Below are 24,862 nucleotides of genomic sequence, written 5' to 3' on the forward strand. Positions count from 1 at the left end.
GGGCCGTGGCCCCCCGCACGGGCGGGCGGCGGCGTGTGGAGGTGGAGAGCTCTGTGCACCCCTCCCCGGGGCCGACTCGGAGCAGCAGCTCCGTTCCTCCCTCCCCTCCGCCTCCTCGCCTGCCTTCCCTCCTCTAAGTCCTTCCACCCGCGGCTGCTGCAGGAGGAGGCGCAGCTCGGCGGCCCGGCTGCGGGAGCTGCGGCTGGACCGGAGGGACCGCGGCGGGGCTCGGGGTCCCGGCTCGCTCTCGGCTGCAGCTGCTGGGTGCTCGGACGCAGAGGCCGCCCCGCCGGGGACTGCGGCTCCGCCAGCCCCTCCCTCCCGCCCTGCAGCCTCTCCACGTAGGAGTTGGGATTCTCCACCCAAGCGGTCCCGCTTTCCCCTCTCCTTTTGGAAACCGGAGAGGTGAAGGGAGACCACCAGGCTGCGAAGGAGAGGCCCGCTTGCAAAGTGATGCTTTGACACATCCTTATTATGGAAGTTAAGTGAAAAAAAAAAAAAATCAGAACACCCCCAAAAAAACTCCGGGACGTGTTGCTACTACGAAGGAGACCGAAACCAGTAGGCAGGCCAATGGTTTTTTTTCGGCAGCGCGCTGGCAACTTTGTGGAACACTTTCTAGGAATTAGGTCCTTTTTTTCCTCCCCCTTCATCTTCCTGACTTCTGAAGAAGGAACTTGGCTTTGGATTGCAATGGAGCCTGAGGAGAGAGGGGTTAGACACACTTGAATAAGCCCTCTGCCTGGAGCGAATTTGTGGGAATCTAGGAAGCCAGAGAGTGGAAATACAACGGCCTCTGAAGGGGCCTCGGTGCATGTGGATGGATCTACGTGTGTCCCGTTGGAGACCTCTCCGCCAACCCCTTCTGATCTTGCGATTTGCTCTTCTTGACTTTAATTAGGATCTAGGAAAGTCTAAACTTTGGACCTACCTCTTTTTTTGATACTTATTTTTATACTTTTGCTCTCTGGGATTGGTTTCTTAAACAATCTGGATCATTTTTAATATGTCAAAATGAGTCTGCTGATGTTTACACAATTACTGCTCTGTGGATTTGTGTACGTTCGGGTTGATGGTGAGTTAAAAATGCTTTTTTTTATCCTTTTTTTTTTTTTTTTTTTTTTTTGCTTTCTTGCCCCCTTGCATTTCTTTCTGAGTCTGATGTGGGAGATAAGTAAAATGACATTATGTCTTTTAGTCGATTTGGGCCGAACAGGAGCTCTTTGGGGGCAAAGGTTTGGGGTCTTTTGTTTCTAAACTGCTGCAAGTGGAACGTATTAGTAGTCATCTATTGTTATTATTGTTGTAATTTACTTAATTAATTGAGGAGTTGGGTCATAAATGATGGGCTCTCAGCTTCGCTGGAAAAAGGAGTATCCAAGCGAATCTCTTGAGAGAGCCTAAGAGGAATGTGTCTACTATTTGGTGTTTGTCCTCCTAGTGTCTAAACTTTGGCTTAGAAATACAAGTGAAGAGCTTGAGTAACAGACACTAAAGGAGGTTCCGTGAGTTAGGAATTTGAGAGAGAGTATCTCAGGAATCGGTGTCTATTACCTGTGTGCTAGTGAATGCTAGCCTAGCATGAAATCAGAATAAAGAATTTAGATCACAGAGAGAAAACTGTCAAAAGTGAGACTGGGCGAGGCTGCAGGAAGGGGGTAGCCTCAGCACAGGACTGGCTGCAGCCTGGTCCCCAGTGGGCAAGCACAATAGTGACCTGAAACAGGTGCTTTAGGTGTTTGCGTCTACTGTTGAGTCAGCCTGTCAAACAGACTGTTCTGCCTTGGATTCTCCTGTCTTTTGTTCTGATTTGGTTTCTTAGGATATTTTCATAGAATGTCAGTTTCTCATGAGACTTATCACAGAATCCTTTCTCACGTTCTTTGGAATGAAGAGTGGCAATAATTATTAACATGCTCTCTTTCCAAAGAAGCAAGTCAAGAGAATATTTGGTATCATCTTTTAAGGACTTTAATTTTTTTATATCAGTGGAAATTATTGGTATAAAGAGAACCTCCCCCTCCGGAAATGTGAATTATAATACTTTCAATTTTCAGTTGGTCTATTTGTAAATAATTTGTGGCGTATAAGTCCAAATATTTGGTCCATCATTATTGTGTGCTGCTACATAAACTTTCCCTTAGCATTTGTATTGTGGATGAATTCATTATTTGGAATACTGCCTATTTTTGTCCGTTGGTAGGAGCTAACTTTGTTCTTGGCAGCTGCTGCTACATGGAACCCTAATGTATCAGACTCAAACGGAAGCCTTTCTATAAACATGAGGCAATACAGATGAGTTTACCTACTGTCAAGTGGCTGTTTTCAATCAAGGGTTACATGAGTATCTATGCCCCCAGCAATATCAGGCAAGGGAGGCTTCTGTGGACACGGCTTCTCTTTTTTCCCTCCTAAGCAGTAGATGTTTAGGGACTGATCATTGTGCTGTGGTGATATCTATAACCATATCTGTAATCATCCTCTATTCATTTTTATCTAATACTTTTAAACTTTATAAATCATTTACATGACCATAATGAGAAAGTTTACATATTTATCCCAAATGTGTTAGATTATTAGGATAAGAAGACTTTGGGGCAGTTTGTAAATAGTATATCCTCATAAACCATGATTTTTACATACTGCAATGACAGAAATACATGTATATCAGACTACAAAATTATCACCAAGTTTTTTTTTTTTTTACATCAGTGTATCTCTAAAAGGAATACAATTAAATTGCTCAGTAGAAGTGACAGAGGGAATCAGAAGAGCTTGGTGTTACAGAATGTAATTAATGTACCAGGGTGTTTGGAGATACAGGAAACAAATGCAATTAGCCAGCTTGCTAGAACTGCAGAGAGCAAGACATCATTTCTCTTCTTCTATTCCTCCCTGGTTCGCTTTCTCCCTCCTCCCTCTCCTTCTGTTTTATCTCTCTCTCCTGTCTTGCCTTCTTTTTCCCCCACCCTACCCCACTCTGACTCTAAAGACACACCTAGAACCTTTGTTCTGATTTAACATTATAGGATAATGGGGCAGTTTGTTTCTGGGTCATAATTATGCAGCAGAATTTATTGTGATGTAGGGGAAAATATTCAGACATAGAATAGTCAAAGAGGAAGTGGTGTGTGTGTGTGTGTGTGTGTGTGTGTGTGTGTGTGTGTGTGACTAGTTTTGCATGTAGTGTCTTTTATGTCAAAATCAAAGAATATTGTGGGCACTCTTACTGGATTAGTATGTAAATCATATGTTTGACATTGTATTGCCTTTGGATACTTCAGAATGATGACAGCTTTTCCATAAGGATTGTTAAAATTTGGGTTATGGACAACACTGCCCCCTAGGCTGTTTCAATGACTTGGGACCCAGTGTTCAGTCTATAATGAGGGGGTTAGTGTAGGAAGGATCTCTAAGCTTTGTTACTCTTCCAGGACACCATAATATCTATTTACTTATTATTATCCTTCTTGGAGGTACATGTTTATTCTCCACATGAATTTCAAATTTCGAGAAGCTTGTACCATTTCAAAGATATACTGACTGTCCTTGTGCTAGACACTGAAATTAATTTTATTCAGTGACAAATGATACATAGATTTGCATTGAAATTTGCTTGGTGGGTTATTTATATGTGCATTTTTATAGAGTCTGAAAAACTGTTGGAGTTTTACCACCTTATAGAAGATATATGCTAATATTATTTATCATGTTTCAAAATCCTATCCCCATAGTAATTCATAGAGAATAAATATTAAGTTAGTTGAGAACTAGAGACAAACTTTCCTATTTGGGATATAAATAAATATTTTCTACTTTGATACTGATTAATTAATATAATTAATCATATAAGAGGATACATACTGAGCTTACCTTTGTTTTTGAGACTTTATAAAATAATAATAATTTTAAATCATTCATAGGGAAATAAAATGAACTGTCACAAGATTTTTAATGCCATTTTTATTCCATACATTGAACTGTAAACATGGTAATTCTACAATATTTGTGAAAAGCTGTTTTTAAAATGAGACTGGTTTTCTCATCTTTACTCTTTAACTACCCTTAAATGAAAATGACACACCTGATACTTGGGGAGTTAAAGATAATGTGTGTGCAGAGTGCAGATGTATAATCTCAAATAGGTTTATACATTTTGCTAAAGTGCCTTTTTCAGTAATGGGCTCATTATCAATGCCATATGTAGCCCATTTCAAAACTTAAATTGCATATAAGTAACCTGAAATGTGCTTTTGCAGCTATGAAGTAATATCTTGTTTGAATTGGCTTTGTGTTGATAACTTTTGATGCTATGCAAACGTGTACTATAAAGCCAAAAAAAATTTCTCAGAACATCAAATAAGAATAACATCTTAATGAAAAGTAAAAGTCATGATTTTATAAATACAACAGTTCTGGTCATCCCACCTCTGAGCAGCCTGTGTAAAATCCCATCTATAAGTGTAAAAATATGGATCTGTCAGCACGTTGCATAAATGTGGATACATATATAATGGTGAAAGTGCCTCTGTGTGAGGTGTGTGTGTGTGTGTGTGTGTGTGTGTGTGTGTGTGTGTGTCTAGTTATAACTGCTTAAGAAGTTCCTGTAATCTTTCAGACACAAATTTACTTCCCATGTGCAATTTGGTTTCTTTAGAGTATTAGAAAAAAGATTTTCTTCTTATTTTTTCTTTTTTTTTTTTTTTGTACTTCTCTTTCCCATTCTTCTTCTCTTCTTTTTCTTTCTATTCTCTTCAGTTTTCTTTATTTTGGGCTTGCTGATAAGAATTTTAGGTTAAAGAAGATAGGTAAGGATTAAAGAAGATAGATAAGAGTATTTTTGAATAATGTAGAAATTCTGCACTTAAGTATAATATGTATATTTGTATTATATATAAAATTATGTATGTATATAATTTTTTACCTTTGGGTAACTTCAGTTGGAGTTTTGGCTTTCTTCTCTTTTCTGGTGCCATATAACTTTAGGCAAGTTTACTTTGTATAGATCCTACATGTTTTTCATTTTGGTCAAGCAGTGGTCTCCAGATCTGAGTCCAAGTAGAGAGGGAAATTTACCGAGGACCATTTCACAGACCTATTTATAAAAGAAGATGTTATCATGGTTCCTAGTAGTATCTATGGATATAGGCTTATCAACCTAAATCTGTATATTGACCTGGGTATTTATTTTCTTCTTTTAAAAGTCATTGAATACGGAATGAATGAACGATTAATAGTCTTTTGAGGAAAACTTGATAAAAAAACTTTTATTTTGGGTGGTACCGGGAATTGAAACCAGGTGCATTTCGCCTTTAGATTATACTCGTAGACCAACTTTATTTTATTTTTTAATGTTTGAAATAGAGGCTGTCTTCCTAAATTGCCCAAGGCCTTGCTGAGGCTGGCCTCAAATTTATAATCCTTCTGTCTCAGCCTTCCAAGTACTGGAATTACAGGCGTGTGCAACCATGCCTGCCTGCTACAGTCTCTTTAAATGTTTGTCAGGGCACTCTACCATATTAGAAATGTGAAATAGCATCTAAATAGTGGAATGCTTACAAGCATATTTATCTCTTAATTTAGAACAATTTTGGAGTAGTCTAGGCCTCAATGCTTGATGTTTTCTCCTCCATTTCCAGTTAATCCTTAGGCTCTTTCATCAAATCCACTGGTTTGTAAATGTGTGTTTATGCTGATATTTCTCAAATTGCCCTGTTCATTGCATGGTGGTATATAAGTTCCATGATGATGTATCTTGACTCTTCTATGCATGGTCTGTCCAATGTTTGGAATAGTACATGACATGTCCCTCTCCCTACTTGACATCTTTGCTTCATATATATGACAGTATATATAAAATTCAATATCAAGATATAATTTGATCCTCTTTCTAGTCATTTTTATCTCAGGAAGTGGCTCATTATTCACAAATATTTTTATAACCCCAAATAGTGAGTTGTATCGACTTGTTATCATAGCCTATATCCAGGGTGGTATCAAACCCTTTGGAATCTGTCTTTATAATAACCATCTTGTATTTGTGGTCTTCCTCCCCAACATTTATGAGTAACTTAGAACTTATGCAAAATTAAAATAATTTTTCAATGAACATCACTTTCATGGTGTGTATCTAGAATAATAAACTCATGTGTCTAAGCCAGATCTCTAATGCAGCAAGGTTCAGAGGTGGGCATGGTTGGAGAAGGTGAATCACTGGAGGTGTGTCCTTAAGGACTATATCTGTCCCTGGCCACCAGCCACAATTTCCCCTGTCTCTCCTCTTCTTCCCTCTTCTCTCCTCTCTTCTCCCCTTCCTCCTCCCCTCCCTTCCTCCTCCTCCTCTTTCTCCTCCCTTCTCCTCCTCCTCCTCCTCCTCCTCCTCCTCCTCTTTCTCCTCCCCTCCCTTCCTCCTCCTCCTCTTTCTCCTCTTCCTCCTCCTCCTCCTCCTCCTCCTCCTCCTCCTCCTCCTCCTCTATCTTTTTCTCTCTCTTTCTTGTATGCTATGAATTGAACATCTTTCCTCCACTATGCCTTCCTGCCACAACATGTCTGCCTTGGAGCCAGTCAACCATGGACTGAACCTCTGAAACCATGAACCAAATAACCTTTCCTCCTCTAATTTGTTCTTTTCAAATATTTTGGAAACAACAACAAAAAACAAAACAAACAACAAAAAAACAAAAACAACAACAACAACAAAAAGCTAATTAATAGAATCATTGATATTCCCATCTAGAGTCTATCTTTATTTTGTTATATGTGACTACCAGCATTTTGCTCAGCATCTATGCACACATTATTTCATCTTATTTTTTCCTCATCCCAGCTGTCCAACAAGTGGCCAGAGCTTTAAAAACATACAAGTAAGGTACATGTTTTCCTGTAGCTTCTAGTCCATGGCTTCTAAGTAATTTTCACAAAGGTTTATGAGAATCTACAAGTTCTGGCCCTTCTCTGACCTCATCTACACACACTCTTGAGCTAGAGTATGGATTTAGAGCTTCCTTTTTGGTGTTCTTTTCACAACTCATGGCCATTGCCTTATATTATTTCTTCTACTGGAAATGCTCTTGCCCAGATCTTTGCATTAGTAAGACTTTCAGCTGAATTAGTAAAGTTCCTATTCCAATATTATGTCTTCAGAAATATGGATATATTGGAATCAGTTATATGTTACTATAGCAGATACCTGAGATAATTCACTTACAAAGGGAGAAGGCTTATTTTAGTCCATGGCTTTTGAGGTTCTCTCTGTGATCAGTTGGCTGCATTGCTTTTGGGTTTGTGGCGAGTTAGCACATCATGATGGGAGCACATCCTCAGTCTATGGCCAGGAAGTCAACGGGAAGAAGGGGAAGGGGCTAGGTTCCACTGCCGCCTTCTAGGGCATGATTCCAATGACCTTAGTTCTTCCCACTTGGCCCCACCTTCCAATGGTCCTACCTTAAGGACCAAGCCTTTAATGCATAAGTTTTTAGAGGACATCCAAAATCCATACTATAGCAATGGGATACCCTCTCTAAAATTGCACTCATTGAAACACTATAGGGCTTTGTACTTTATCTGTCTTAAAATATTTTATCACCTCCTTTGGTTGTGCATGCACAAATGTATCAAATATTGGATAGGGACTGACATCATACCCTATTTGCAAGCCATAAATTTAGACTGGTACAGCTACATGGATGCTGGTAGAAGGCATGAAATTGCTGGGTTAGACAAAATGGAGTTCTTTGGTCATGTCAGAACAAGTAGCGTGACTTCATGTGATCTAGCCTCTGGGGGAGGGGCCCATGTAGATGGAGCTAACTTAGTAGATTAGCCTCACAACTGTAGAACCCTGAATTTGGAACCTAAATATATTTTATAATATGTAACAAAGTAAACTTTGCCCTAGAGGAAGATTTTATTTTTATTATCTTGAAGCCTAAGGTTATTTGCTTTCTGCTCTCAAAAGAGACTATCATTATTTTCTAGGGCATATGGGCCATATATCAATAAATATACTTGAAATTATAATTTGGAAGAAAACAGTTGTTAGTGCCTCCACTTATAAGACATGCAGTTATGAGAGAGACCTACATGTTCTCCCAACAATGGAGATGTATAGTTGTTGGTTGTTTATTGAGTGAGTCCTCCAGTTAGTGACTCCTTCACTGAGCTCCCAGGGCTGGACTCATGACAGTCATGTGTACCTGTACACATCCAGTGCCTCCAGCACTGAATGACACATTGCAAATAGTCATGTATGCTAAAGAAATGAAAATGTGCTCATGGAGTACTTTTGAGATGTTGATATCATGCCTTAACTCAGCACTTGGAACACATCATTAAAACTAGGTTGTGTGCCTGTGTTTGTAGAGAAACAGTTATCAAGCACATGTATTGACTCAAATGACATCATGGTTTCTGGTGGTACAATATTCTGTCTTTCTCCTTGCAAGAAACAATTGACCATTTGCTTCAATATACTGTTTTCTGTCGAGCAAAGGATATTTCATGGAATGGTGATTTCCATATTCATTCTTTCCTGACCCCCCAAACAACAATGCTGTGTTTTTAACATACTCTATGACCTGTATTTTGACAATGCACTCCTTTAGAGTATTCCGATGTACTCTAACAAGACCATAGTAGCCCCACTTACCCACCACCCACCCACCTCCTTTATATTGGGAAACATCTACTTACAGGATAATATCTATTCCAAGAACTGGCAATGCTTGTAATTTTGGGGCAGATCTCCCTCAAACATCAGCAACAGATAGAAATGAGAAATCTGGTTTGGAGAGAGAAACAGATTAGTTCTGACATTGGTCCCCAAATATATAGCTACTTAATTAAAAGAGAAGAGGAAGATGAAAAGTATTGTCATCAGCATTGGGCTCTGTCCTGCTCTGTCTCAGAGAGAGATTGTGACTCAGGCCCTAATCATTATCATTGACACTAAATTGAGATGTCCTTAGAAACATGGCAAATGGGCCTTTGCAGACTTATGTTTTTAATTCTAAATTGAAGTGTTCACTGAAAAAATTATTTTTCAAAAGTAAGACAAAGATCAACATAGATACTCTATGTATTCAAATATTTTCTAGTTTCTCTCTAGTAGCTTTACTGAAATATAATTCATATGCCATAAATTTGAACACTTAAAGTATACAATTCAGTATTTTAGTATATTTAGAATTGTAGGACCATCACTAGAATTTAATTTTAGAATGACTTTATCACTCAAAAAGGAAACTTTGTTCTCTGTTTCTTATGCACTACAACTTCCAACCTTAGGGAATTACTTTCTGTTTTCTGCTTTCTGTTTCTATAGACTTGTCTTATATAGATATTTCATATATGTGGAATCATAAAAAGCATGATATGCTCTGACTTTTACCATCTCTTAATATTTTCAGAGGTCATGTGCCATGAATCAGTATTTTCTTTTTATTGCTGAATAATATTCCATATCATTTATCATCTGATGAGCATTTGGAATTTTTCACATCTTTACTGTTATGAATATTGCTGCTTTGAACATTCATGTACTGATACTTGTGTAGACATATGTTTTCATTTACCTTAGACTGAACCTGCGGGCCCATATGGTAACTATGTGCTTAAATTTTTGAAAAATTTCAAGACTAAGTTCTTCAAAGCAGCTATACCAATTTACCTTCCTACTACCATTATATGAAGGAAATAATTTCTGTTAACTCAAAGAAAGAATTGAATGGTTTTTATTAGTTGGATTTCATATTTTGGAGTGAAAGGATTATATTATAATAATGTATCTTAAATTCCAAAGTTCTTGGTTCTAACCTGTTTGGTTATTGATATATTCCCAGTCTTCTTTAATTTCCCTGTAAAGTTTTACAAATTAATTTAACACAACTAAATGTGTTATTTAGCAGAGACTTCCATAATATTAAGTATAAATCACAGGATGAAAGTATTTCACAGCTACAAATACATTTTCATTTATACAGCAAAACTCTCTTGATACATGGATAAGTAAAAATGAAAGATTGTATGTGCCTTGTATCCAATCCTAACTCTACTTAGTGGTAGAACTGACTTAAGAGCCCTGGGATATTTTATCCCATATATAGGTATACTATACTTCTTCCTATGAGAGACTATCTCCAGCTTCATAACCTTGAAAATTCCATAACAAGAGTTCCTCACTGATGTTACTTAAAATGATCAGCCATTTTCTAATCATATCAATACAGAATTAGCTTCGATATGTTGAGGTTATCATTTAACTTAACACTTGCTTATTAAGTACCTATTTATAGATAAGACATTTTCTAGGCTCTGAGAAAAATATTATGAGCCCTTAAGTTCATTCTACCTTTAAAAAGAATACGAGTTAATAGGGAAGTTAAAAATTATTCAAACCACTAAAATAAAACTAGTATCTGATAAATGGAGATTTGAAGACAATCACAATGGAATCTGAGAACTCTCAGAAGGAAAAGGTTATTTCTAGCAGGTACAGCCTGGGAAAGCTCAACTTCAGATGGGTCAATTTACCTGGGCTTCAGAGAAGCAGAGGTGTTTGGACAGGCAGAAAGGTAAGGAATTGTGTTTCAGCAGAAGAAACAGGAGGAAAGGCATGGGGAGGACAAAGGTGTGCTGGGGAAAGGCAAGACTCCTCCTAGTTGGATTGCAATAAAGTTATTGTACAGGGAAGAATCATATTATGATCATTGTAATGCTGTCAGTATAGACTACTGTGTTTCGACAAACATTTCACTTTCTCGTGCCTCAGTGTCCTTCTCTATGAAAGAAGTATGGTCTAAATGTCTCATATAGTTGTTATCAGTAAAAACTGGATATGTATTTATTGGAAAATATATAATGTTCTTTATATCATTGTTTACATGTTACATATATCAGAGCAGTGGCTAGTATTTTATAAGTACCATCTAAGAATAATTTAATATTATTATTACTATTTTTATCACATTATTTTCTGCCTAGTATGAACAAGGAAATAGCTAGAAGAGAACTTTGGCTATCATATCAATCTTGGGAGACATTTGGGATACATTTTTATGAGTCCTCACGCATGAGTATATAGGTGACTGATTAAGAATTTTTGTTACCCCCAAGTGGACTCATCTGTGGCCCCCTCTCCAGTTCTGACAACATGCTCTGACATGTGGTTTCCATTGCATCATGCGCTGATTACAGAGCAAATGGCATTCTCAAGTGAATAGTGTTATAAATGAAGGGAGTAAACAATGGAGGCATACTACAGACAGCTGTTTTTGTTAACAGATAGAATATGCTTATAGAATGCTGCCTTGTGTTTTATGTGGATGGATTTATGTTCTACCCCAAATATTTTTTACCTGGTGCTGTTTTGTTTTTGTATTTGGTGGTACTGGGAATTGAACCCAAGGGAATTCTACTTCTGAGCTCCATACCCCTCTGCCCAGCCCTATTATCCTTATGTATTCTTTTACCTTGAAATCGTGGAGAGCTTCACTAAGTTGTTGAGGCTGATCTCAAACCTGCAATCCTCCTGTCTCAGCCTCCCCAGTACTGGGTTTACAAGTGTGCACCACCACACCCAGGTCCACCTAGTGGTTTTGAGATAAAATACCAAGAATATAAATTTTGTGTAAGATGAACTTTAATGAATTCTAAATAAACACTATTAACACAAAAATATTTTTAAAATTTAAGATTGAGTTTTTACTTACCTGGCTCTATTTTTTATTCTTTATTTTGAAACAGTGTCTCATTAAGTTGCAAAGGGCCTCACTAAATAGCTGAGGCTGTCTGTGAACCACAATCCTCCTGTCTCAGCCTCCCAAATGATGGGATTGCAAGCGTGTGCCACCATGACCAGCCTTACCTTTTATTTCTAGAATAATCCACGTATCTTTCTTTCATGCAGTATAGGCATTGGTTTCAATTATTTTTAAAAATTATCCATTATTCAATTATGAAGAATTAATGGTTAAATATAACCTAAATAAAATAATTTCATTATTGTTAAGGAATGGACACAAGCTCTAGACTTCAGTGTTAGTTTTTCTACTTAATAATTGCATGGTCTTAAAGACTTAACAAAAATAAAGGGGAATATTTTGCTGTATAATCTCCAAGGTATCTTTTGAATTTAAATTCTGTTTTCTGAGTACTTCTGTTTTATGCTCTGTTGTTTATTATCCTTGAGTATAGTTTAAGAAGAAGATTTGCCCTAGAAAAATTTTCCCCAAACCATAAACACCTATTGAAAACTATCAGGCTTTATTGTCCAGTCTGCATAGGGCATAGTCTTATGTTTTGATGTGGGCCTGATGATAGGGATATGGGTATGAATTACAGGCAAATATCACTGATCTCACAATTCACATCAACATTTGTTCATTTATTTTTGACCAGTAGTACTTACATTTTTTTAAGATAAATGTATGGAGTTAGCTAGGCATGGTGTCATACACTTGAAATCCCAAGAACTGGGAGGCTGAGACAGGAGGATCACAGATTTGTAGCTAGCCTCCATAACTTGTGAGGCCCTAAACAACTTAGTGAGACCTGGTTTTAAAATAAAGAATAAAAATTCGGGCTGGTGGTGGAGCTCAGAGGTAGAATGCCCTGGGTTAAATTCCTACCACCACAAAATAAGTAAATAAATAAATAAAGTTAAAAATTAATACTAAGAAAATAATCATGTTACATCACCATACTTAGTTTATGACCACTTTAACTAGAACCATATGCAACATAGTCATTTTAGCTCAGGGGATTTACAGCCATTTTTTAATTTCTGTAGCAAGAATTGATGTGGGATCTATTTCCCTTGTTTTTGTCCCCCAAATTTTGGAAATTAGCTGAAGAATATGAAACCTAACTCAGCTAACCCATTATACTACTTTTTAAGTTTAAACAAATAGCACTTGGTTAAAACCAAACTGGAACTTAAAGGATTTGTCCAAAACCTCTGCCATGGTAACAACCAATTAAAACATTCATAAGGATGATCAAAACAGGGAGAACTTTTGACTCTCAGAAAAAAAGAAATAAAGAGTTTTTCTTTGTACAACAATCATCAGCATTTAATTTTCAGAAGCAAATGTGACTTGTAGACTTAGAAAACTTAATTTGGCCAGGTACGGTGGCACAGGCCTGTAATTGCAGTCCTTGGAAAGCCGAGACAAGGGGATTACAGGTCTCTCAGTCAGTCTCAGCAATTTAGTGGACTCTCAGCAACATAGCAAAATCCTGTTAGAAAATTAAAAATAAAAAGGACTTAAAATGTAGGTTGGAGTAGAATGCCTTTGGGTTCAACTGCTACTTGATGGAGACCATCAAAATAGTGTGTGTTTGTGTGTGTGTATGACTGTGTATGGTGCTGGAAATTGAATCCAGAGGGAAGTCTACCTTTGAGTTACACCCCTAGCTGAATATTAATATTTTTTTTATTTTGAAACAATTTTTCACTAAGTTACAGCAGGCCTCCCTAAAGTGCTAAGGCTGGCCTCAAACCTGCAATCCTCCTGTCAGCATCCCAAATACTGGGATTACATGTGTGTGCAAACATACCTGGATAATAACATTTTATTGATTGTAAATTTTCCACTGAATCTCAAGACTTAAAATCTAAGAATGTAGAAATCTTTTAATGATGCATATGCCCTGCACACAAAAATCTTAAAACTGCTACAGGTGAGATGCACAGCTTCCCTTTCTCTTCTAAATATGCCAATACTATTTAATAACTTCACATGAAAAAAAGTGTTAACAGACTTAACTGGGGTATTTTCTCACTGGCTATCATGAAAACAAGTGATTTTGTATGTTTTTACTTTGCTAAGTATGTTTTTAAGTGTTTCAATCCCACTGTTGTTATTTGAAAGCCTGGCTACTGTCATATTTTAAGACAAAATGAAAGAAAAGAGAATCAAGAAAATACGAACAACATGTGGGTACATATTTTGAGCAAACATAACTCCTACCCCTCTCCCCCTGTACACATGACTATGAGAGATGAATAAACTGGGTTTTTTGATACTTGCCCTCAATGATCAGTCCAGCAGACAACTTTTATTTCCAGAACACTTTCCAGTCTCTAAACTCTTGTTGTGTTTTTCTGTTAAACTCTAACACCTGTGATGTTCATCAGTTTGATGTAAAGGAGATTCCAGATTTTGGATGCTCTCAATGAATGTGTCTCATTATGTTAAAATGAAATCCCAAGTTGGTTCAACTTTTCTTTTCAAAAAGAGCTCTTATCTTTCCAAGCAGGAACTAAACAGGGCATACAAATAAGATGGCCAGGCAAATGTTTTTAGAGCCTCATCTCCAGCAGGATTCAATTCCAAGCTTTATAAACTTAGAATGCACTGAGTATTATGTATGACTTTTGCATTTGAAATGGTCCAAGTGGGCTCCAGGGTATACCTGGGGTGGAGGGGTGATGTTTATGAGCCATCAGGGGGTCAGTGAGGGAGTGCACTGAAATGTGAAAAGCTAAACATTTGAATGAAGTGGACTATCTAGCATTTGACACTCAACTACATAGCTAATGGACAAGCTGATATTTAGTTCTAGGGATTGCTAACATTCACATTAAACAGAATTATTTAGCATTTACTGAATCCTTCCTGATAATCAATTTGGGATCCAATGCAAAGGAACATGTGTCTGTTTTGTATGACCCTAAATTCTTCCGTTTTTCTCTTTGAGTAGATGACATGCCTTCTTTGCTGAGTGATATTGGTTGCTAGGAGAAATGCACTGGTTTGGTACCTTCTTATCCAGCAGTAAAACTAAAGAGTGTATTGAGTGAGAGAAAGAGGCAGAACACAGCACAGGCCATGAATCATGACTTGTCTCCAATATGTCCACTTTGCTCCAATTTTTTTTTCTTTTAAAACTTTTGTTTTTACCAATGATGCTTTCTTTCAGCCATTATCTGTAATTCTGCTGGAGCCTGAGGGGGCGAGGGTTGCTAAAGAGAGACTGTGCTGCTAAGAGTCCACTCAGAGCAATAATAAAAGCCTTGAGAGTTATTCATGGGGCCAGAGAAGTGAGAATGGCCCACTCTGTGAATAGCATCAGTCAGCTGCCTTTGAGATGGAGTGATTAATACCTTCTGTTTTTAAATGAGGGGAAAAGGCAGACAAGAAAGGTCTTCATACCACTTTGGCCATTTTGTAAATTAGATCGTATACGTTGACACAGCTTTCGACAAAGAAATTGCTAAATTTTTAATAACTGCAGTAGCCTTTTTAGAAACAGTATTTTATGAATTGTTAATTGTGACTACTTCCAAATGAAACTGAAATGGTAAAAACATTCCACTTAAAAATTAGCACTTGAAAATAAGCTACATAACCTTACACTCTAGCAATATTTGTGATGATATTGAACTAGAAAAATGGAGTTCATGGTCATATTCAGAGTGTTGTATAGGCAGATCTATTTTACAACATCCAAATAGCATTTTTGTTTGTTTGATAAAGAAACTAATTACAGTACTCTTGAGAGTTTAGAGAAGCAGCTAATGAGAAAGTGTTAAGGGTGACAGGTGTTGGTTTCCCATGAGCACTTGGGTGTAAAGGGGAATCTGATTTACAAAGAAGTTATTTATATGTATATACATATGCATGGATGATTTATATAAAGGATATTTTAGCAGAAGCTATTAGAGATCATATCATTTTAATCACCCTACCTCTTTTTATATATTTTGATTATATTATGTGCACGACACAATGCAAAAATTTTTTTGGAGGTTTAGGAATTCTGTTGATATCTCAGGTGCAAAGACACAAAAGCTTCCAATTTGGGGCCTCTTGTCCTGCTAGAAAATATAAGTTAATGTTGTTCTGTACTGTTTTCCAGAATGAGTCTAATGTCATATAGACTGCTAATTTGCACATATTAAGCCAAGTTTTTTTTTTTTTTAATCTTATGTTTTAATCTTACTCTGTGCTTTATTTTATACAGCAAACTAGTTTGGTCCTCCCATAAATACACATCCTCATTCTAAAGCCTTTACTTTAGTTCCACTCTGAGAATGAACATTTAAGAGACTCTGCATGATGCTGCTTATAACCTGTTTTTCACTTTGTGCAAGTGAAATATCTTGTTAAGAGGTGGCAATACCCAAGGGCAATCAGAGATAAAAAAAAAAAGTGTAATGCTTTGGTGAGAGATGTCTAGAGATCAGCTTTAAGTGAGGTCTGATTTAACATCTTTATTAATGATAGAAAGGAGAGAGCATGATATAGTACGTATCTCAACATAAGCAAATTCCTATCACCTCCCTTCCTTCCTTGAAACCACAATGAATGATTTTTAAAAAGTTTAGGCAAAAAAAAAAAAAAAGAAAAACTCTTAGCAAAGGAAAAACTAATGCTTTATTTAGAATATAAATGTAAATGAATTCTTCAGGGAAATAATCAGAAATCTAGATATCTAACTAGAGAGAGAAGCCAGCAAAGCAATAGCACTGAGAGGCCCATGGGATAAGTGCAGGAGAGGGACAAGGAGAGAATGGGATTCAGATTAGAAGTGTTGTACCCCGGTTTAAAGGTCATGAGATTATAGTGCCCATTTCGGTACGATTGCATCACTAACTAGGGAGACTCTCTTTCAATGAATTTGGCTTACATGCGATTGAAATACATTTTTCATTCTGCATTTCACTGCCGGAACATGAGAGAGATTTTGGTAGAATAGATACAAAAATTAGGACAAAGATAGATTCTTTAGGAAGATACCTGTTTGCTTAAAACTAAAAAAAGGTTGTATTGTCCCTGTATATCCTGATGTTTGCAGATGAATACTATTTATATTCAGATGGACTCTATTAGACCTTTTAAACAAATTAAACAAAATGTAATCATATGTAAAATATTTCACCAGCCACTTTTCAGGATTTAAAAGCCTTAAAAGCAGTGATCTGTGTGGAGGTAGAAAATGCTCATGTCAAAATTGCTGTTGACTTAGCCTATAGAAGATGTCTAAGGTAAAGCTGCATCGTAGTTCAAAAGAAAATTAATAAATAAATGCAAGTCAGCTATATAAAGAGACAAAAATTGCAGTGAGATGTATTGGTTGAACAGAATTCAGAACATAATCCTCTTAATGCTTTTAATACTAACAAAATTTTCTTAGATGGACATGTGCCCTTTTGGGTTATACAATTGAAAACAATATGAAAAAATTATCTCTGTTCTATAGAGAGCTGCAAAATGATAACAGATATGAAAAAATGATGTTTAAAATTGGCTACATAAGTTGGAGTTATTTTTTGTTTGTTTTTTTCTTCTGGTTTCATTATTTTTAATGAACTAATAATAGAGGGCAGAGCAATGACTTGTAATTTGATTTTATAATCACCTTTCTCGGTTTAAAGCATTTTCAGACATCCAGTAGATATCAGTGAACATCACATTACAAGCTGGTACCTGAGTTTGGTGATTATTTTATATCATGAATGATAAGCCCAAGAGAACAGAAAGAATGTAGAGCTGACTGCCAACCCTCATCAACTCCTCCTGTTCTTATAGTCTCCAGGCACCTCTGTTAGCATAGTCCTACATTAATCTCCATAATACTGTGGAAACTAGTTTTGCTTTGGCCAGTCACAGACTTCTGTCCAACTACCCCATTTTGCTTCGGTAGGGAGAAAGTAGCCATAGGCAGTATGCAAATGAATGAACAGGGCCGTGTTCCAATAACACCTATGTTTATAGAAACTTTGAATTTGTTAATTACAATGTTGATGTCACAAAATATTCATTTTCTTTTTTTCATTTTTTAAATTAAAAACCAAATATTTTATAGGTTATAGCAAAAACAAGCTGTGGGCCATTCTGGGCCTGAGGGTGGTAGGTTGCTGTAGAGAATGTAACCTAGCCCTTTTCATTAGAAAAATTGAAAGAAAAAAGTGCTGGGGCAGGTAAGTGTTAAAATGGAACTGAGAGCCTCTCATATCATCTCTGCAACTTCATTATGATTATTCCTTCTTACAGTAAAGGCTTAAAGTGCTCTGACTACATTCAATTGATTGTGTTATTTATTTACTTACTTATTATTTATCTTATTTTTCATTTCCCTTATCACTCTTTTAATTTTTTTTTTAATTTAAGTTTGGAAACAGGGTCTGGCTATGTTGCTGAGAACCTAGCCAAGTTGCTGAGACTGGTCCGGTCTCATCCTCCCAAGTACTGGAATTGTGCGCTCTGCCCTCAATGACTACTACATTTGACACATCCATGTAGTTCATTAGGGACCTAAAAGGCTGCTTGAAACCCTCTCAACAAGTGTCACCTGGCAGGTGATTGGAGCAGAGCGCTAAGAAGAAAATGGGAGTTGAGACTGCCATTTGAATAAGTAATTATGCCACTGGAGGTAGAGTGGAAAAGCTGTTTAAGGCATCAGAGTATGGTGTTCCTGGTTGAGTCTGGGGGCAGAGAGGAGATGCATGAAAATGAGGTTTGAGGTTTTCTAGAAAGAGACTCAATCATGGAAGAAAAGCAATGAAACTCATCGGGAACTTTTAAAGTGCATTCATGTTATTAAAATATATATTTTATATATTGACCTCTAAAAAGGTACTTAAAGATAAATAGTCCAAAAGCTGAGAAAACCCCTTACGAATAAAATGATAAGGATAGATTATTTGACAGAATATGGGATAGAAGAGATCCTGTGTTATAGAGGAGGGAGCTTTGACAGAATTGGACTGGATACAGGAGAATAAAGGAGAAGTAGTGGAGGTTTCTAAGGGTTTAAGTTTAAATTGGGAATTTGGGGAGATAAGTTAAAATTAAGAGATCTCTCAATATATTTGTCTTAATTATCTCTCAGATTGTATAGGGGTAGAAAAAATTTCAACCTTTCTTGCTGTTCCTTTAAAGCTGAAGAGTTTAAGCATTATTTTTTCTGCTTGTGATTTCATCTCTGTCCACATTTTGGGCTGATATAAATTTTAACTCACATCTGCATGGAATTTGGAAAGTATGACTTTGATTCCTGTATGCTTGCTTATCACTGAAAAAATCAAATAGTTCCTTTTTTGTAGAGAATTTGTAGTAGCTTTGACTTTAGGAAGAGTTTCACAAAGCTTTTCAAGTGAAATCTCTACCTTCTGTCTGTGTAGAGACATATTTATGTCCCAGTCCATTTTTATATATGCTGAGTTACACATAGAAAGAGTTAAAGCTGGATGGGCTCAACTTTATACTTTATAGACAAATTTTTTTATGGATAAACACATGCAGTTTATGTCATCTGACCCAGATAAGCTGCAGAGTAAAACTTCCTGTTGAAATCAAGATTCATCCTTCTTTGCAATACAAAAGATATTACATGAAAGAGAGTAAGCCTGGACAAAGACAGTTCAAACTAAATGTGTTCCCTTGATAAAAGTAAATTTTTATGGTGTCAAAAAGGCACATGTTCCAAAAACTGTTTGGTGATTTATTTTATTTTATTTTTGCAAAAAATGGTACTCACATCTCACAACCTTGACTAGCTTAGTGGTTAATAAGGCTTCGGGCCTGAAGATAAAGGCCCAAAGGAGGTTGTCCAAGTGAAATTTCCTGCTCTCTGCCAAATTATGTGTTGTCTTCCTTCCTACAGTCCTCAGAATTGTCCATATTACTCATTGCTGATGGGAATGTGTGCAAGAGAAAAAGAATGGAATTGGTATCTTGGTAAAAATAAATTCAGATGGGCAGTGAGAGATAAAAGAAGCCAGTTCTTAGAGTTTCCCATTGTTTATATTTTGTCCATTTTATGTTACTCTCATGCTTGAGAACCACTTCAAAGGCAGTATTTGAGAGCCTATGAGCATGGTGCCCCAACACCACTGCAGCCAGTGACTGAGAGAAGCCCCAACCACACAAAAGTTCCTGTGTGTGTATGTGTGTGTGTAAAACTTGACTATAGTGCAATGCACTATCAACAAAATTAGAGCCCTTATAATTAAGTACTTGCATATAATGTTGGAATTATGGTAGAGGAATAAGTGGAGAAACTTTCACTCCTCATTGTCTTTTTAAGGAAATACCCAATTAAAAATATGGTCATCTTTAACTTACTTCCTGTGATTTCCACACACTACTTTTTACAGCTTAATTTTTAACATTTTCCCTTTCTTCAGTCTTCTGCAGTTTTCACTAACATTAAACCTCATTGCCTCTAGTAGTCATTATTCCGTAACAAAGAGCATATAAATATTGAAAGGGATGGTCCTGATATTAGAAGTCTGTGTGTAGGATTCATTCGTCTGATTTTGTGATTAGGCTAGTAAATTGTGTACTGTATTGATGAAGGGCTTTCATTCTAATAATAGTCTGGGAACTCAGCAGGGGCTACTTTGCTGATGAGGCATATATATGAATGACTAGAACTATACAAAATCCATAATGAATCCGTAATAGAAATAGAGACACTGTGAAAGAAAATATGGTAGACTCATTCCCTTTTTACTTCCTCTGCACTGTGATTCTGTGACATGTTATCCTTCCATAGTATTTGAGTACTTTCAGTAATAATTCCCTGTGAGAGTTATAAAGAGTTTGAGAAAATATATATTTGAAGGACTCATTTAAGTAAAATATATTCACATATAACTTTATATAAATTGGATTGGACTGTAACGTGATGATATTAATGTAACTAAACTACCACTTTTACCCTAGGAAACTAATCCACACCAGTGGGATAACTTTATTACACACAACATTAAGAGTTTATTTACATACATGTATGTAACTGCGAGATCATTTCTAATATTTTCCCGTCTAATTTGATTTTTTGAAATTTGGTTCAAGGCTGGCATTATGTTGCATACCAATAATACTGTTATTAGGGAAGCTGAGCCAAGAGGACCACGGGTACATGGTCAGCCTCAGCAACTTAGTGAGATCCTGTTTCAAAATAAAAAATAAAAAGTCAGGCATGGTGGCACACTCTTGTAATCCCCATGCTTGGGAGGCGGAGACAGGAGGATCGCGAAGGTTTTAAGCCAGCCGTGCTAGAGACCCTGTTTCAAAAAAAAAAAAAGTATAAAATAGGTCTGGGAGTGTATCCCAGAGGTAGAAGGGCATCCATGAACCCCAGTACCACACAAAAAATTAATTAATTAATTAGTTAAAAAAATAAAAGAGGGCCTAGAGGTAGAACACATCTGTTTTTCATCACAATACTACATCATCATCATCATCATCATCATCATCATTATCTTCATAATAATAATAGGGCCAAGTTAATGAAAATAATGGCTATAAAAACTTTTGCAAAATGGTGACTGTGATAAAACAGAACTTTTTATATAGTTGTAAAATAAATGAAAAGTTGAATAGAGAGGTTGAACTTTCCTTACAATTGACTTCACAATACTACTAATGTACCTTTCATGGGAGGATTTAGAACATAGCTTTTGGGTATTTATCTCACACAAAACACAAAAAGAAAAGTTTCCTTTGTGGGAAACTAGATCATGAGAAGACCTGAAATATTTGAGTAGCAACTTTGTGAAGCTTCAGTCAATTTAAACATGTTCTAACAAGATAAAAGTTCTCAGAATAAGAAAAAGGGATCATGTCCACAAAGATCTACTATTGTATATTATACCTTTTTTTTTTTTTTTGCTCTAATACAGCTAAGACTTTCTTTGATGAAGTCATCCATTTTTGATCCATTTGTGTAAGAACTTGTTCCCCACCCACTTTTCCAAAGGGAGGAAGAATTTAGCAAGTTTGGTACAACTTATAAAGACTGAGTTTGTCTGATGCTATTCACAAGAATTAGGCAACACAAATACAATGCTGATGTATGTCTATAAATGAAATATTTTACTGCTTAATATCAATAACAGTTCATGATACATTTTACTTTGCATTGTGAGAATCCAGCTTCCTCTTATTTCTTTGAAATTACATTTGAAGATAGGATAGTACTAGGAATAGAATATTTAGGAAAAATAGTATGTTTATTATACTATATGGCAAATGTAGCTTTATGTTTATAGATAACTTGAAACTCAAACACAGAATATACATTCTTTTGGCAAATTGCATTGAGCGTTATATACTCATAACAGTACTTAAAGTTTTCAAATATATTGTTAAGAATTTTTGACATGAAACTTGAAATGGTTTATTTGAGGTAAGAATTCCAATTCAGGCAACATATTTTATAGGCCAAGGAATATACATGTACATTTATATAGTATATACAAATATGAATATGTATAAGTGTGTACATACATTCATATACACACATGTGATACTTACAGCTTCTTAGACGAACTTACACAACCCAGTTCAAAGGCTTTAACATTTATAGCATTTTATCTTAACTTTTCTGAGACATAGTTATTAATATGAAAGGAATAGTTATTAATATGACATAGTTATTAATATGAGACATAGTTATTAATATGAAAGGAATACATTTGCAAGCCAGGCATTCTGGTGTGGCGCAAGCTTATAATTCCAGTACTTAAGAAGCTGAGACAGGAGGATCTCAGGTTTGTGGCCAGCCTCAGCTACATAATGAAGCACTCTACAACTTAGTGAGATTCTGTTAAAAAATAAAGAATAAAATTATGACTGGAGATGTAGCTTGGTAGTACTATGCCTCTGTGTTCAACCCTCAGTACCACACACACACACAAAATAAAATAAATACATTTGCAAGCCATGCATTTAGATTTTGGATTTCATAAGGTACATATACAAATAAATATATTTGGAATTTGATTGTATTTGATGTTATTAGGGGTATGTATGTGGTGTTCCCTAGAAAAAAAGAGAATGCTTACATTTATTTCTAATTTACTATTTAAAAACTTAGAATATTGGAATAAGAAAGATCTCCAAAGTCTTTTACTAACCCATTAATTATTACAATAAATGAATGAGAAACCCACTGGGCTTAAGTATTTTTAGTTTGATAGACAACTAGCTCAGTTGCTTTGAGGGAGATATACAGACATTAAAAGTACAATATTCTAATATTTTGTTACCTGGAAAATTTCAACTAAATTTAAACCTCAACTGAATGTAAATTTCAACTAAACAATACTCACAATTGAATTGGTATTGTAATTTTAAATAAAAATGTATTGTGTGCCTTCTGGTGTAACCCACTCACTTCTTCCTTAACATTCCCAAGAAGGAGTTTCCAACTCCTTTCAAGGCTAACGAAAGTTTCAAGTGATATTGCCAGTACTCTTTAAAAAAAAATGGAAAAATGCCTCTGTGGACCATTACTAAGGAATAGTTGTGTCTTCAATGCATGTTGTTTTACTGTTTCCAAGATTATGACTGCAGTTGTAAGTTTAGGTGATAACACACAATCACATTTTATATTAATTCAATAAAACCTATTTACTGAGCATCTGCATTGACCTAGGACATGTAATATTATGGTGATTTTTCAGTTTGGTGGGAAAGATAGATAATAATACATTTGTGCCTGTACTCAAATTTAGTTACTATACAAGAAAAACACAAGATCATAAGCAGTCATACCTAGATTTGGAAATCTATAATGTGTTTTCTTAGTCCTGGAGGCCTCCTCTGACATTTATGTCAAGGCCTGTATTTATGTCAAAGCTATAGTGGTGGAAACAGCTATAAGAACTGGGGGTTCTAGGCAGGGCCTGCTGGGAAGAAGGAAGCCCTGAAGGGGTATGGGGAACAGAGAACCTGGAACCTTGGAAAACTTGAAAGAACAGCCCAGAGTCTGGGAAAGTGATGAGCAAGAGAGGTTGGAATGAGATTGGGTTAGATGACGCAGATCATAGAGGTACAGATTCTGAGGTTGATCCCAAGTATAAGGGAAAGATTGAAAATTGCTGTACTTCTAGGGGAATTGATAGGCTGGTAGAAGAAAGCCTATTGGGTGAAAATTGAAACTACTCTTCGGAGAAGAAAATCTAAAAGTGGGACACACTGGGCTGAGCACAGAGTAAGATTTAGCCAGGAGCTATGTCCCCTGACCGGGACTAGTTACATGAAAACCAAGGCTGTGGATATAGCTAAGTGGTAGAATAATTACCTATGCATGCACAAGGCTCTGGATTTGATCCCCAACACTTCAAAACAATAACTCAGTAACAACAACAACAGCAACAACAACAACAAAAAAGTAGCCTGGAATAGGAGCACTGTTGTTTGTTTTTTGAAAAGCTCTCTGTATCCAGGTTTGATACTGAGAAGAGAGTTAAAAAAAAAGAAAACTGAAAGAGGCTATAAAGACATTGCAAGTCAGTAAGACCAAAGCAAAGTGGGTGAAGAGGGTATTAGGTCAGAGACAAGAGGAGTGAGATACCCCCGAAAAAGTTTCAAAAAAATGCTGCAAGACAGAGAAGCTAATCAAATTTGACAGGGTCTTCTTAACTCATCAACTCATAACTCTTGCTTTCCCCTGGATTATAGTGTACTTGAATGGTAATAATTTATGTATGTGCCTTATGAATCACCCTTATGTTAAGTCACTTCATGTCAGGAGCTTTTTTCTTCTTACTTGTTATTGCTTGTAGTGAGTAGCAAAGAAACAAGTACATAAAAAGTGTTGAGCAAACATTTGTTGGATTAAATTAAGATGACCACTTTAGTCAATTCTTTTTTGGGCTCACCGATTCTAGACTCAACAATGACAACTTTTTTTTTTAGTAGTGTGTGCAAATAAAAATGATTTTATTCATCATGTCCTGAATACACATGATTCACATGTTCTGAGTTTTGCTTCGGTATCTCTTATCTATACCTGCATGTTTACAAACTATTTCTAGAAAAATGGAATTTAAATGTACTCATCATATGGAAACAACTAAAGTTTAATGTGATGGATATGCTAATTCCCCTGAATTGATCAC

At 36.3% G+C, this 24,862-nt stretch overlaps 1 protein-coding gene across 1 annotated transcript in view; it reads left to right on the forward strand.

Moving 5' to 3' along the window:
• Positions 1-887: 887 nt before the first annotated feature.
• The window catches only part of ROBO2 (roundabout guidance receptor 2), a gene marked incomplete at its 3' end in the record, with an annotated part of 583,090 nt that continues 559,115 nt past the window's right edge, over positions 888-24,862 (forward strand). Inside the window, exon 1 of the mRNA XM_080696485.1 lies at positions 888-1,075. Coding sequence (XP_080552611.1) covers positions 1,015-1,075 — 61 coding nt within the window. The 5' untranslated portion in view covers positions 888-1,014. The remainder of the gene's footprint in view (positions 1,076-24,862) is intronic.

This window comes from Muscardinus avellanarius, assembly GCF_963383645.1.
Source record: "Muscardinus avellanarius genome assembly, chromosome: 5".
Classification (NCBI taxonomy): Eukaryota; Metazoa; Chordata; class Mammalia; order Rodentia; family Gliridae; genus Muscardinus; species Muscardinus avellanarius.